At 31.4% G+C, this 13,423-nt stretch overlaps 1 protein-coding gene across 1 annotated transcript in view; it reads left to right on the top strand.

Moving 5' to 3' along the window:
- Positions 1 to 9,883, top strand: part of LOC139520228 (uncharacterized) — a 31,346-nt gene extending 21,463 nt beyond the window's left edge. The window contains exons 6-10 of the mRNA XM_071312712.1: positions 1,100 to 1,514; positions 2,842 to 3,704; positions 6,450 to 6,548; positions 9,041 to 9,130; positions 9,592 to 9,883. Of these exons, the coding sequence (XP_071168813.1) occupies positions 1,100 to 1,514; positions 2,842 to 3,704; positions 6,450 to 6,548; positions 9,041 to 9,130; positions 9,592 to 9,761 (1,637 nt within the window). The 3' untranslated portion in view covers positions 9,762 to 9,883. The remainder of the gene's footprint in view (positions 1 to 1,099; positions 1,515 to 2,841; positions 3,705 to 6,449; positions 6,549 to 9,040; positions 9,131 to 9,591) is intronic.
- The last annotated feature ends 3,540 nt before the right edge of the window (positions 9,884 to 13,423 follow it).

Genomic DNA, 13,423 nt, shown 5'->3' on the forward strand with positions numbered 1-13,423 from the left:
TGCACAATATTGTGCAATAGCAAGAAATTCCAATTGGATTTCAATTGGAGTTATCTTTCTTTGTCCAGAATAGTAGTTGAATCAACTTAAATCATTGTTTTATACAATATACAATGTATATTCACTTTTACTACCAACTGATAGATTAAAACAATCTTTACCATTCAGTAATAACAAGCACTTTTTTTACATTTTAATATTTTATGATGTATTTAAACGAGTAGTTATTGTTGCAAACTTCATTAGAAATTTGAATTGAGATCAGTTTTGAAATAAGGGAAAGGGGGATGTGAAAAAAAAATTGGGGGGTCAATTTTTTTCATTTCAGATTTCATAAATAAAAAGAAAATTTCTTCAAACATTTTTTTGAGAGGATTAATATTCAACAGCATAGTGAATTGCTCAAAGGCAAAATTTTTTGTTTAAGTTCATTAGACCACATTCATTCTGTGTCAGAAACCTATGCTGTGTCAACTATTTAATCACAATCCAAATTTAGAGCTGAATCCAGCTTGAATGTTGTGTCCATACTTGCCCCAACCGTTCAGGGTTCAACCTCTGCGGTCGTATAATGCTGCGCCCTGCGAAGCAACTGGTTGTAAAATGAGATCTTTGACTTTTTTGCTAAGCCAGAGATAAGTACTAGTTGATACTTAAATGTTCATAGAACATTAAATCAAATTGTTTTGAATTTTTCTTTGAATTGGTCTACAGTTTTACTTGTAAAGAATTATTATAATTATGATACAGAGTTTTGAATACAGGATTTTTCAGAATGATAGTACATAATCATGATATAAGACAAATGATTGTATTTTCTTCCAGCTTATAAAAAAATTTCACGAACATACATCATGCAAATATTTGTAAATAGAAATGAAAGGACATTTACTTTTTTACAACTTAACTTATTCATGTTATTTATTAATCAATTAGAAGATTTGTTTATGCTAAGGATCTCTACATGAATTTAAAAAGTTAGATTAAAAAAAAATATATATAAAACCAAGAAAAAAACGCACCTCTTCCAAGCCTGTATCATGTAATTTTGTTCCAAGCCTGTGTCTGTATAATTTTGAATAAGTTGTGATTTTTTCAGAAATGAGCCTTAAGCCAGATATCCATAGCAGCCTTCCATCTAAAGATTACCAACAGAAGTATGGACCTTCAGATTCTGGGCCTTCCTCTAGAAAAAATGAATTAACTTCAATGGATGCTGGGGATCTTACCGGAGATTATCAATCTGCCCCATCACATCCCAATGCTCAATCAAGACCTGGCCATTTGCCAAAATCTGAAGTAAATTGTCCGCCAAACAATGAACCTTCAGGAATTCATATACATTATCATCAATATTACAAACCTGCACAACAAGAACCAGAATCTGTACTGCAACCTAAAACTTACAATATAACTGCTGACAATGTGATAATAGGGGACAAGGGAAAAATACTTTTTGGTGGACAACACGCTGATATGGAAGAGTTCAGAGATGACATTGGCAGTAAAGATAGGTATAGTAGTGATCTCTGATTGATTTTCAGGTTTAAATTCAATCATATATATATATTTGGCCAATAGTTAAAATTTCAGAAATTTTAGTTAAATCCACAAAGATTTAAACTTTAAGATTCTTTTTTCCCTACCAAAATCTAATTATCTTATGACAAAAATTGATCGTAAGTAATATAGAAATGTTCATGCATTAAAGGGCACTGTGAGCTATGAGATACATGACATGTATATATAAAAATAATTCAAATTTGATTTGTTTTTTGTTCGATCATGAACAAATGAAAGTGAAATAGTGAAATAATAATTTGCTTTTAGCACTCCAGATGGTTCAGTTTTGTCAAAAAAAGCTAAGAAACGTTTATAATGAATTATTCATGAATTATTCACTTGCAAGTGAATAATTTGACCTCATTAAATCCTAATTAGTCAGGTGACCTTCCATTGAACCCCTTAGCAAGAGATGAATTATGCATGAATTATGTATGTTAAGTTATGAAAAGGAAAAGAATGTCAACAGTGAAAGTTAAACAAAGGTAAATCATTTGATTGACTGATTCGATCTACAAACTCATTCTTATACAGTTAAAAACAATGATCAACATATATTTTTAACCCATTATATGAAATTAATCAGACCTAGAAAAATTCAATTGCACAAGTTTGCTATCACTTTTTGTAATAAACCTTTTAAGTGATACAGGCATACATGCTCATGTGAGCCTCTAGATGAATTTGTGTCTTTAACAAGCATATACATGTAGGCTGTTAACATCACATTGTTAAAGTAGCTAATCAAATCAGAATTAAGGTAGATGTTAACATCATATAGTTAAGGTAGCTTTTAACATCAAAGTTATGGTAGCTGTTAGCATCATAGTTAAGATTTACAGTTAGTTGTTAACATCATATAGTTAAGGTAGCTGTTAACATCAAAGTTATGGTAGCTGTTAGCATCATAGTTAAGGTTTACAGTTAGTTGTTAACATCATCTAGTTAAGGTAGCTGTTAACATCAAAGTTATGGTAGCTGTTAGCATCATAGTTAAGATTTACAGTTAGTTGTTAACATCATATAGTTATGGTAGCTGTTAACATCAAAGTTATGGTAGCTGTTAGCATCATAGTTAAGGTTTACAGTTAGTTGTTAACATCATATAGTTAGGTAGCTGTTAACATCAAAGTTTAAGTATATATATGTTATCATCAGGGTTAAAGTAGTTGTTAACATCAGAGTTAAGGTAGCTGTTAACATCATAGTTATAGCTGTACTATTATAGATATACACAACAATTCTTGCTTTTAAATTTCAAATATGCCTATATTTCAGTGTCCCTAATATGGACAGCATGCCAAGAAGAAGAAGTGATGCTTCATCTGTCTCTGCTGATGCTGGGTTTCCAACAAATCAGATTTCAGATACCAGTGCTGGGAGACTGCAAGGCAATTCCAAACCAACAGAACATGAAGATAAAGAAATAACATGTGTTCAAAATAATCCTACTGTGTTAAAAGAGACAGAAGCTAAATTGGGGTCATCTGATTCCGGGAGTACTAGTTTAAAAACAAGTGATAATGAAAGTACAAATTTGAAAGTACAAAACCAAAAACCAGAAAACAGAAAGATCTCAACAAAAGAAGAAAATTTTGAATACAATATTCCACCAAAAGAAAAAACTGATAGTAAACCAAGCAGTGACAAATATGTAGCTCCTGCTAAAAAGATTTTGAATTCAAGACCAATAAAACCATTCACATCTAATCCTGCTTCTTCACCACTTATTGCTCTAGTTCCGCCTATAAAAAGTTCTTACCCGGTAGCTAAACAAAGACACGACAATTCTGACAATGAAAGTGATGATGAAAGCACTGTTCTCAAACAACCAGTTGCATCAGAGACTACTGTACCTAAAGTAACTCCTACAAGAGTTAGTGAGCAGACATTAGAGAAAACACCGTTAGGAGGTTCTCCTTTAAGACAAAGCTCAGGGAGTAGAGTAACTCCTACAAGAGGTAGTGAGCAGACATTAGCAAAAACACCATTAGGAGTTTCTCCTTTAGGACATAGCTCCGGAAGTAATGTTGATCCAGATGATACTGAAGTACTTAAACCAGTCAGAAGGCCAAAGGATTCTATTTCTAGTCTGGAAACAGATGGTTGTACAGAAGAAACTGGGACTGTTCTCACAAAAGGTATGTATTTTTGAAAATGTTTTGGTCATATATTGGTATCACGTTGGCATCGTCGTCGTCCGTTGTTGTCGTCGTCGGCAGCGTCCGAAGACTTTTGGTTTTCGCACTATAACTTTAGTATAAGTGAATAGAAATCTATGAAATTTAAACACACGGTTTATGACCATAAAAGGAAGGTTGGGATTGATTTTGGAAGTTTTGGTCCCAACAGTTTGGGAATTAGGGGCCAAAAAGGGCCCAAATAAGCATTTTCTTGGTTTTCGCACTATAACTTTAGTTTAAGTAAATAGAAATCTATGAAATTTTAACACAAGGTTTATGACCACTAAAGGAAGGTTGGGATTGATTTTGGGAGTTTTGGTCCCAACAGTTTAGGAATTAGGGGCAAAAAAAGGGCCAAATCAGCATTATTCTTGGTTTTCGCACAATAACATAAGTAAATAGAAATCAATGAAATTTAAACACAAGGTTTATGACCATAAAAGGAAGGTTGGGATTGATTTTGGGAGTTTTGGTCCAAACAGTTTAGGAATAAGGGGCCCAAAGGGTCCAAAATTAAACTTAGTTTGAATTCATCAAAAATTGAATAATTGGGGTTCTTTGATATGCCGAATCTAACTGTGTATGTAGATTCTTAATAATTGGTCCCATTTTCAAATTGGTCTACATTAATGACCAAAGGGTCGAAAATTAAACTAAGTTTGATTGTAACAAATATTGAATTCTTGGGGTTCTTTGATATACTGAATGTAAACATGTACTTAGATTTTTGATTATTGGCCCTGTTTTCAAGTTGGTCCAAAATTAAACTTTGTTTTATTTCAACAAAAATTGAATTCTTGGTTTTTTTTGATATGCTGAATCTAAACATGCACTTATAATTTTTATTATGGGCCCAGTTTTCAAGTTGGTCAAAATTGTGGTCCAAAATCAAACTTTGTTTGATATCAACAAAAAATTAATCCTTGGGGTTCTTTGATATTCTGAATCTAAACATGCTAAACCTGTATTTAGATTTTTGATTATAGGCCCAGTTTTCAAGTTGGTCCAAATTGCTGTCCAAAATTAAACTTTGTTTGATTTCAACAAAAATTGTATATATGGGGATCTTTGATATATGCTTAATCTAACCATGTATTTAGATTTTTGATGTTTGGGCCCGGTTAGTTTAGTTTAAGTAAATAGAAATCTATGAAATTTTAACACAAGGTTTATGACCACTAAAGGAAGGTTGGGATTGATTTTGGGAGTTTTGGTCCCAACAGTTTAGGAATTAGGGGCAAAAAAAGGGCCAAATCAGCATTATTCTTGGTTTTCGCACAATAACATAAGTAAATAGAAATCAATGAAATTTAAACACAAGGTTTATGACCATAAAAGGAAGGTTGGGATTGATTTTGGGAGTTTTGGTCCAAACAGTTTAGGAATAAGGGGCCCAAAGGGTCCAAAATTAAACTTAGTTTGAATTCATCAAAAATTGAATAATTGGGGTTCTTTGATATGCCGAATCTAACTGTGTATGTAGATTCTTAATAATTGGTCCCATTTTCAAATTGGTCTACATTAATGACCAAAGGGTCGAAAATTAAACTAAGTGTGATTGTAACAAATATTGAATTCTTGGGGTTCTTTGATATACTGAATGTAAACATGTACTTAGATTTTTGATTATTGGCCCTGTTTTCAAGTTGGTCCAAAATTAAACTTTGTTTTATTTCAACAAAAATTGAATTCTTGGTTTTTTTTGATATGCTGAATCTAAACATGCACTTATAATTTTTATTATGGGCCCAGTTTTCAAGTTGGTCAAAATTGTGGTCCAAAATCAAACTTTGTTTGATATCAACAAAAAATTAATCCTTGGGGTTCTTTGATATTCTGAATCTAAACATGCTAAACCTGTATTTAGATTTTTGATTATAGGCCCAGTTTTCAAGTTGGTCCAAATTGCTGTCCAAAATTAAACTTTGTTTGATTTCAACAAAAATTGTATATATGGGGATCTTTGATATATGCTTAATCTAACCATGTATTTAGATTTTTGATGTTTGAAAATTGAACTTTATTTGATTTCATCAAAAATTGAATTCTTGGGGTTCTTTGATATGCTGAATCTAACCATATATTTAGGTTTTGGATATTGGACCATAAAAGGTGATGTCCAATTTTTAAATTTAAAGTTTTTAAGTTTAAGTTCTTAGACCACATTCATTATGTGTCAGAAACTTGTGTTGTGTCAACTATTTAATCACAATCCAAATTCAGAGCTGTATCAAGCTTGAATGTTGTGTCCATACTTGCCCCAATGTTCAGGGTTCGAACTCTGCAGTCGTATAAAGCTGTGCCCTGCGGAGCATCTGGTTACAAGTTTTGATAGGTCAAAATATGCCTAAAACTCATTTTTCTGTTTTGGTAACTTTTTTTTTAATCAGACTTCAATATTTCATCCCATGACCAAAAAAAAAAAGAATTTCTGTGCACAGAGATAACTGAAGTCTAGTAAAAAGTCAGTCATTTGAAAAGTAACAGACAATGAAGATTGGCAGAATTATTCGTGCAATATAGCATCATATTTTTCAAACCAATCACTCAACATGGGAACAGAAGTGATGATGCCCCTAAACTGACAAATGATGTTCACTAAAATCAAAGATAGACAGAAATTCATCAAACTCTAAAGTAGTTATTATATAATTTAACCCCTAACTGTATGTTGTATTGAATCTGTCTTTTATACTTGGACAGATGATTTATTAATACAAGCTGTACAACAATGTCTTGATATGGGATATACACAGGATCAAATAAGAGATGCTCTGACACTGCTGAGACAAAGAAGACCAGGTGTGTATACATGCTACTTAAAACACTATAGTAATTTATTAATCTATTGAAAAAAGCACCAATATAAAGACATAGACAATGAAAGATAAGAGATAACTAGATAATTAATAAAATTTTAAAGAAACACTTTATCAGTTTGGACTCAATTTACCCACTAAATCAACGAAAATTTGTTACCCAAGGAATGAATAATAATGAATTTATAGTCATAAAAATGTTTAAAGTAATAAAATATTTTTACTCTTATCCAAACTGAAAATTTAGTAGCTGCCTTCTAGCAATAAATTATCAATGTTATATGAAAATCTTCTCCGCTGTACCTCATGTAATGACAGCATCCGTTATGTTTGCCTCTGAATGTTAAAGACTAATCAACTAAATCAAGTAAACAGTTCAGATATGTCAATTGGCAGAAAGAAGTAAGTGCTATCGTCTACTTCATTTGGTCTTTGATGGATAGCTGTCTCTTTGGCATCCATACTACATCTCCTTATTCTTATATATAGATGATCACTATCTTTTCATGTGTGTATCCATCTTTCCATGTTTTGTTGTATTTTTCTCAACAGCAGCTATAGATCCAATCTTCTTGTGTGTTGGTACCAATATTTATAATGGATTATTTTTCGCCAAATGTTGCACCATTACTGTAGAAAGGCTTGTATAATCCGCGGTTTTATTTTTCAAAATTGGACCTTTCAGAGGGGGTGCGGACTATAGAGTACAGTAAGCAAGAAATAAGAGAACAAGTTCAATTTCGCGGGTGAGGTGATTTGTTAACATTCCGCCATCTTTGTTACTGATATTGTAGAGGGCGCTCTCATCATTTTTCAAACAAATAATTTTAATTCATCCATATTACCCGGTAATAAGTTATTTCTATTCAATATCAAATTAATACTGATAAATATAAAAACTAAACCTTACATTACAAATTTCTCATTTCTTTTCAATGCATTGGTTGAAATAGACTGGTATCTGCTTGATTGAAACGATACAAACATAGTAAAAAAGACAACCATAAACCAGCTTAGAATTTGTAAAATACAAAACATAATCAGTTATTGGTCATTCCGTTTTGGTGTTACATACTGACTAATATGGTTTTTATTAGCTTAAGACCCTTCAAACATTAATGTGATAGGTATATTAAAGACTGTTTTACAAAAGGATGGAACTGTTTTACTTTCAAAGTCGTATTATAGTGATATCTATTATGTACAGATTTCGACTCTCACCGGTTATTTTCTTCATTTACACATGCTTTTTAAACTTCTTGTTTAAACATATACAAGTTTCTAAATTGTTAAACTTATTTTAACAATCATGAAGTGTTCTAGAATCATTTTACAAGCAGTTTTAGCTTCTGTTTGATGGAAAACAGGTTTCCCAAGAAAATACTGCAAACGATCGCACAGGATTTGAAATTACTAGAGTTTCATTAGACCTTTTCTAACAGTTACAAAAAGTTTTTTTACCTAATATTTTGTGGGGAGAAGGGGGTGCGGACTATTTACCATTGGGAACTATACAAGTCTTTCTACGGTAATATGAAATATGGAAAGGTGGTATGATTGCCAATGAGACAACCACTTGCCACTGGCCAAAAAAAAAGTGAATGTAGGCAACTGTAGGTAACCAACATTGAGCAAAACTCCTATCTTATAGTCAGATATTTAAGGCTTCACCAACAGTTTAAAGGGTCAGATAAAGGACAAAACAATAAAGGAAAAAAACAGGTGCATTGCATTTGTGCCACATGGTTGTATATTATTTGCGCCAAAAAATGAAAAAAGCACTTGTGCCATTTCACAGATAACATATAATGGAAAAGTTTCATTGCTATATCGTGATTAAGATTTATTTTTGGAGTATTAAATATTCACACTGAGTAATAAGATTTATTTTTGGAGTATTAAATATTCACACTGAGTAGATAAGGGAGTACATTCTCATTGCAAGGAAAGTATAAGTGTATAGTGCTTTTATTATGAGTTTTATGACTGGTTTCTGATGAATGCATTATTATGCAATAAAAAAAAAAGTTTTTTTTTAAATTACTATAAAAAGTCGTTTGAATAAAACTGTACATTTTATATTTTTTACTTGTATTATTGGCGCAAACGAAATGAAATGAAATATGGTTTGTGGCGTAAATGAAAGATTTTTTTGGTGCAAATGAAATACAAATTAAAACAAAAGCAAAGCATCTGAAAAAACATATATATGACAGACAACAACCAATAACAACAATTCAACAACTGAATTACAAGCTCCCTTCTTTTGTAAAAATGAAATATGGCAGGGTTAAACATGTTTATGAGTACTCAGATATCCCCTAACCTGGGATGGCGGTGTCACAGCTCAACAAGAGAACAAACTGTATAAAATAATTTTAAAGACTTAAAGCTAGGGTATCTCACATGTACAAGAATTTAAAAGAGAAAAAATGTAAGTGAGGAATCTAATAAAGAATTTATTGATAATTTCAGACCATCATCACTTTAGTATAAATGATATACTGGATGCATTAACAGGAAGGACTACAAGCGAAGCTGTTAAACAGATTGATAGAAGTTCAAGTATATAATAAATTATATATATTTTCAAGTTATCATAAAATTTTAAATGATATGAGTACTGTAATTATCATATTTAATGTCATACAATGATTATAACTGAAGTTGACTTTATAGTCTCCATTTTGCTTAACTTTTTCTCAAGAAGGCTTGATCAGATCTAGTTCACAAACCTGCAAAAACAAGGATAAGTATCTACAAAATAAAAAACATCATAAAAAAAAATGTTTAAAAAGTGGTTGATATTTCATAGATATTAGGGATGCTGCAACACTGTAAATTGTATTTGTCCTCTACCTATACGATATATATATTGTATAATATATGAATATATGAAAAAACTTGTTAGAATTATGAAGTAATTATATAAAGAAAAAGTCAGATTAAAATGCTCTAGAATTGCACTACATATACACATATATGAAAATGATATCAGTTTTTAATAAAAAAATATTTATTTGCAGGTGAAGAAAATTGGGTAACAGTTGAAAAAGATAAGTCTGGAGAATGCCATGAAATGGAACCTGCCCCTCACAATAACCATGTCTCACAACCAATGTCAATCAGGACTTCTAATAGTAATCCAGAACTAGGCAAACCCAAACAAGACAAAAATAAATGTAAAATGTCTTGATATATGTTTTGTGAATATAATTGTGAGCTATGCACTTCAATGCCAATACCAAGGTGGATGCAATCAACAGTTTATAATAAAACAAATGTAAATACATTGGAAAGTAAATACACCAACATTTCTGTTGAGTTTTTCATAATTTAGAGAAAGGTTATGAATAAAACAATTTTATGGTATGAGGACACAGTTATCTCCCTTTGGTATTTGTTGTCTGCCAGTGAAGTATCTAGTATATATAGTGAACAATTTCACATCACATCAAAGAAGTCAAGGAGCTATTAGAGTACCCCTAGGAAGAATTTTGGCATTCAAATGCGAGTGTGCACATCTGCAGTCAGTTCAAAGGAACCAAAAGGAATATAGTCGCATGCTCATGCAGATGCTTCATTGTGAGACTGTTTGAAGGTCAAAGATTCTATATTTCATGGACAGGGCTGTGTCTAAGTTTCGAAATTTATATCAAACAGTAAGTTATGAGCCAGAGTTTAAATCTCAAAAAGTAGGTGACTTATCAGCACATAAATTGGTTTGAGGATGCATCTAGGAGAGTGTATTTATAGCATCTAACAGTAATTAGGTCACTCTGACTTAAGATTTTATAAACCACTTTGGAGATGAGTTTGGACTTTTAAATCCTAGATTTAAATTATGTTTTTAATTTGCATATATTGTTATAACAAATTGCTACTTCCTCAACAATTGTGTTGTGAGAATTTTATTATCAAATGTTTGTTATTTGAAAAATGGAGCATAATAATCTTAAGATAAATTTCTGACTTGATATTCATGATTAGCAAATAAAATTATCAATATTATATTAATTGAAAGATAGGTTTTGAGTGATCATATTAATCTAATTTTTGTCTTTATTATATGAATTATATAAATTATGTAATGGTCATCAAAATAAGATGAATGCGTGCTAGATTTGATAAAATCAGTTGTAGATTTCACTCTTGTAAATATCATTTTTCATCTGGTTATCATTAACTCCATGATGAAATCAGTGAGTAACATCAAATATTTTAATTTTGGATGTAACATGTCTTCTGATAGGCTGACGTTGTTTTGTTTATCAGCTCATAGACATAATTTTGTCATGTGACTGTGACGTCATTAGCGTTTTTTTACATGGTTTACTCTGGTTTAAAATGGAATTTAAAATTAAATTATAAGAAACAACTGTAAGATTTTTTTCTGTCTATTTGAAATAACATAAAAAATGTGGTGCACATTTTAAATAACTCTGCGAGTTATTCAGTGTGCACCACATTTTGATGTTATTTCTTCATAGACAGAAAAATTGTTAGAGTCATTCCTTAAATAGAATGCAGATACAGTTTCACTTTAAGATAATCTTTGGCTATACCTTTTTATACCCTTTGGTTTATAGCGCTTCATCTTTTAAATAAACTTTTGATTTTCTAATATTTTGGCCTTTGAGCACCACTGAAGGGACATTGATTGTCGAAAAATGCCCATCTGGTGCAGAAAAATTGATACTGATCATGTTATAATGATTAAAAAAGTTGTTATTATGATGGTATGCGAGTTGAAAAAAGTTCCTTAATTGTAGAAAGATAAAGAGTACTGTTAGCATTAACTATATATAAAAAATAGTTTTATTGAAAAATTATTTAAAAGTTGAGTCAATTACAGGCAGTTTTCCAATTTCGATTTTACAAACTACCTGCCCCAGCTGACCCAGGATCAAAAAGGGGGAAGGAAAAACCATGTCATTGAACATTTTGAAGTAAAGATAGATTCTTTACAACATCAAATTTTCTGGGAATAGGCACCAGTTAGAAGATCATGTATTTGCAAGTTCATCCTAAATATCTTCTTTTATTGACTTTATATGTATAGATAAATTTGTAAATTATATATACCTAAACCATTGTAAACTGTGATGTTTCATTCTAAAGTGCTTTCTATAGATATAGTTAAACATATGAGGTGTTGAAATATATAATCTTTATGAGAGCTTAAATCCATTATTGCTCAACTTAGTTTACTTGCTTGTGCCATAAATTATGATCTGAAATTATTCTTGATTTTAGTAAAAAATGATGTTGAAAGATTTCTGCAAATTTTTATCAATATATGATGTACATAATTCATTCCATGGTGCTCAAGACACTGTACACAATGCTTGTGTGACTGTTCATACACTACTAACATGTTTAACATGCTTTGATTTTCTTTTTGTGCTGAAACATGTAAGAAGTCAGTAAAAGATATAATCAGATTTGGAATATTTTAGAAATTGTTTTTTTTTATGATATTAAGTTTGAAGGGCATTAATGCTTTCATACATTATTTAAAGTCATAGATTTGAAAGAATAGCTTTACTATAGAATAAAAAGTTTTGGGGTAAAGATTGCATGAAATGCAATCAAAACTTTATTGTTTTGACATGATATCTAAATCTTTCAAGGTTTATCACTACCTTACATAGTTTCAAACAACATAGTGCTATGGAGTTATCATTCTTTAGATTTTTACCCCCTAAATATTAAGCAATTTATCAATGATATATTATACTTCGATGTTCAAGTAAAAATATGATGTGTATTTAAATAACTAAACTCTGAAGTATGAAATTGTGACAAAAATAGGTTCAACTACAAATGTACTCCCATGAATAAAGAAAGATAACTTATCACAAATTTATAATTTACATAGCTAAAATTTATACTCTTCAATGTTTTTTTTAAATTCACAAAATTGTAAAATAAAAGCAATCTTTTTCTTTGGGTGCCCAGAAGTGCTTAAATTCTCGTCTTCTTTCACACAGTAACCATGCATTAAACAATAATAATTGTTAATGATGTTTCATTGCCGTTCAGGAAAAAAATCATTTACAATTGTAATGATTCTATGGTTGTTTCTTTTTTAGCTCACCTGGCCCGAAGGGCCAAGTGAGCTTTTCCCATCACTTTGCGTCCGGCGTCCGGCGTCCGTCGTCCGTCGTCGTCCGTCGTCCGTCGTCGTTAACTTTTACAAAAATCTTCTCCTCTGAAACTACTGGGCCAAATTAAACTAAACTTGGCCACAATCATCATTGGGGTATCTAGTTTAAAAAATGTGTGGCGTGACCCGGCCAACCAACCAAGATGGCCGCCATGGCTAAAAATAGAACATAGGGGTAAAATGCAGTTTTTGGGTTATAACTCAAAAACCAAAGCATTTAGAGCAAATCTGACAGGCAGTAAAATTGTTTATCAGGTCAAGATCTATCTGCCCTGAAATTTTCAGATGAATCGGACAACCCGTTGTTGGGTTGCTGCCCCTGAATTGATAATTTTAAGGAAATTTTGCTGTTTTTGGTTATTATCTTGAATATTATTATAGATAGAGATAAACTGTAAACAGTAATAATGTTCAGCAAAGTAAGATTTACAAATAAGTCAACGTGACCGAAATGGTCAGTTGACCCCTTTAGGAGTTATTGCCCTTTTTAGTCCATTTTTAACCATTTTTCGTAAATCTTAGTTATCTTTTACAAAAATCTTCTCCTCTGAAACTACTGGGACAAATTAATCCAAACTTGGCCACAATCATCATTGGGGTATCTAGTTTAAAAAATGTGTGGCGTGACCCTGCCAACCAACCAAGATGGCCGCCATGGCTACAAATAGAACATAGGGGTAAAATGCAGT

Source organism: Mytilus edulis, chromosome 4, assembly GCF_963676685.1.
Source record: "Mytilus edulis chromosome 4, xbMytEdul2.2, whole genome shotgun sequence".
NCBI classification, from domain to species: Eukaryota; Metazoa; Mollusca; class Bivalvia; order Mytilida; family Mytilidae; genus Mytilus; species Mytilus edulis.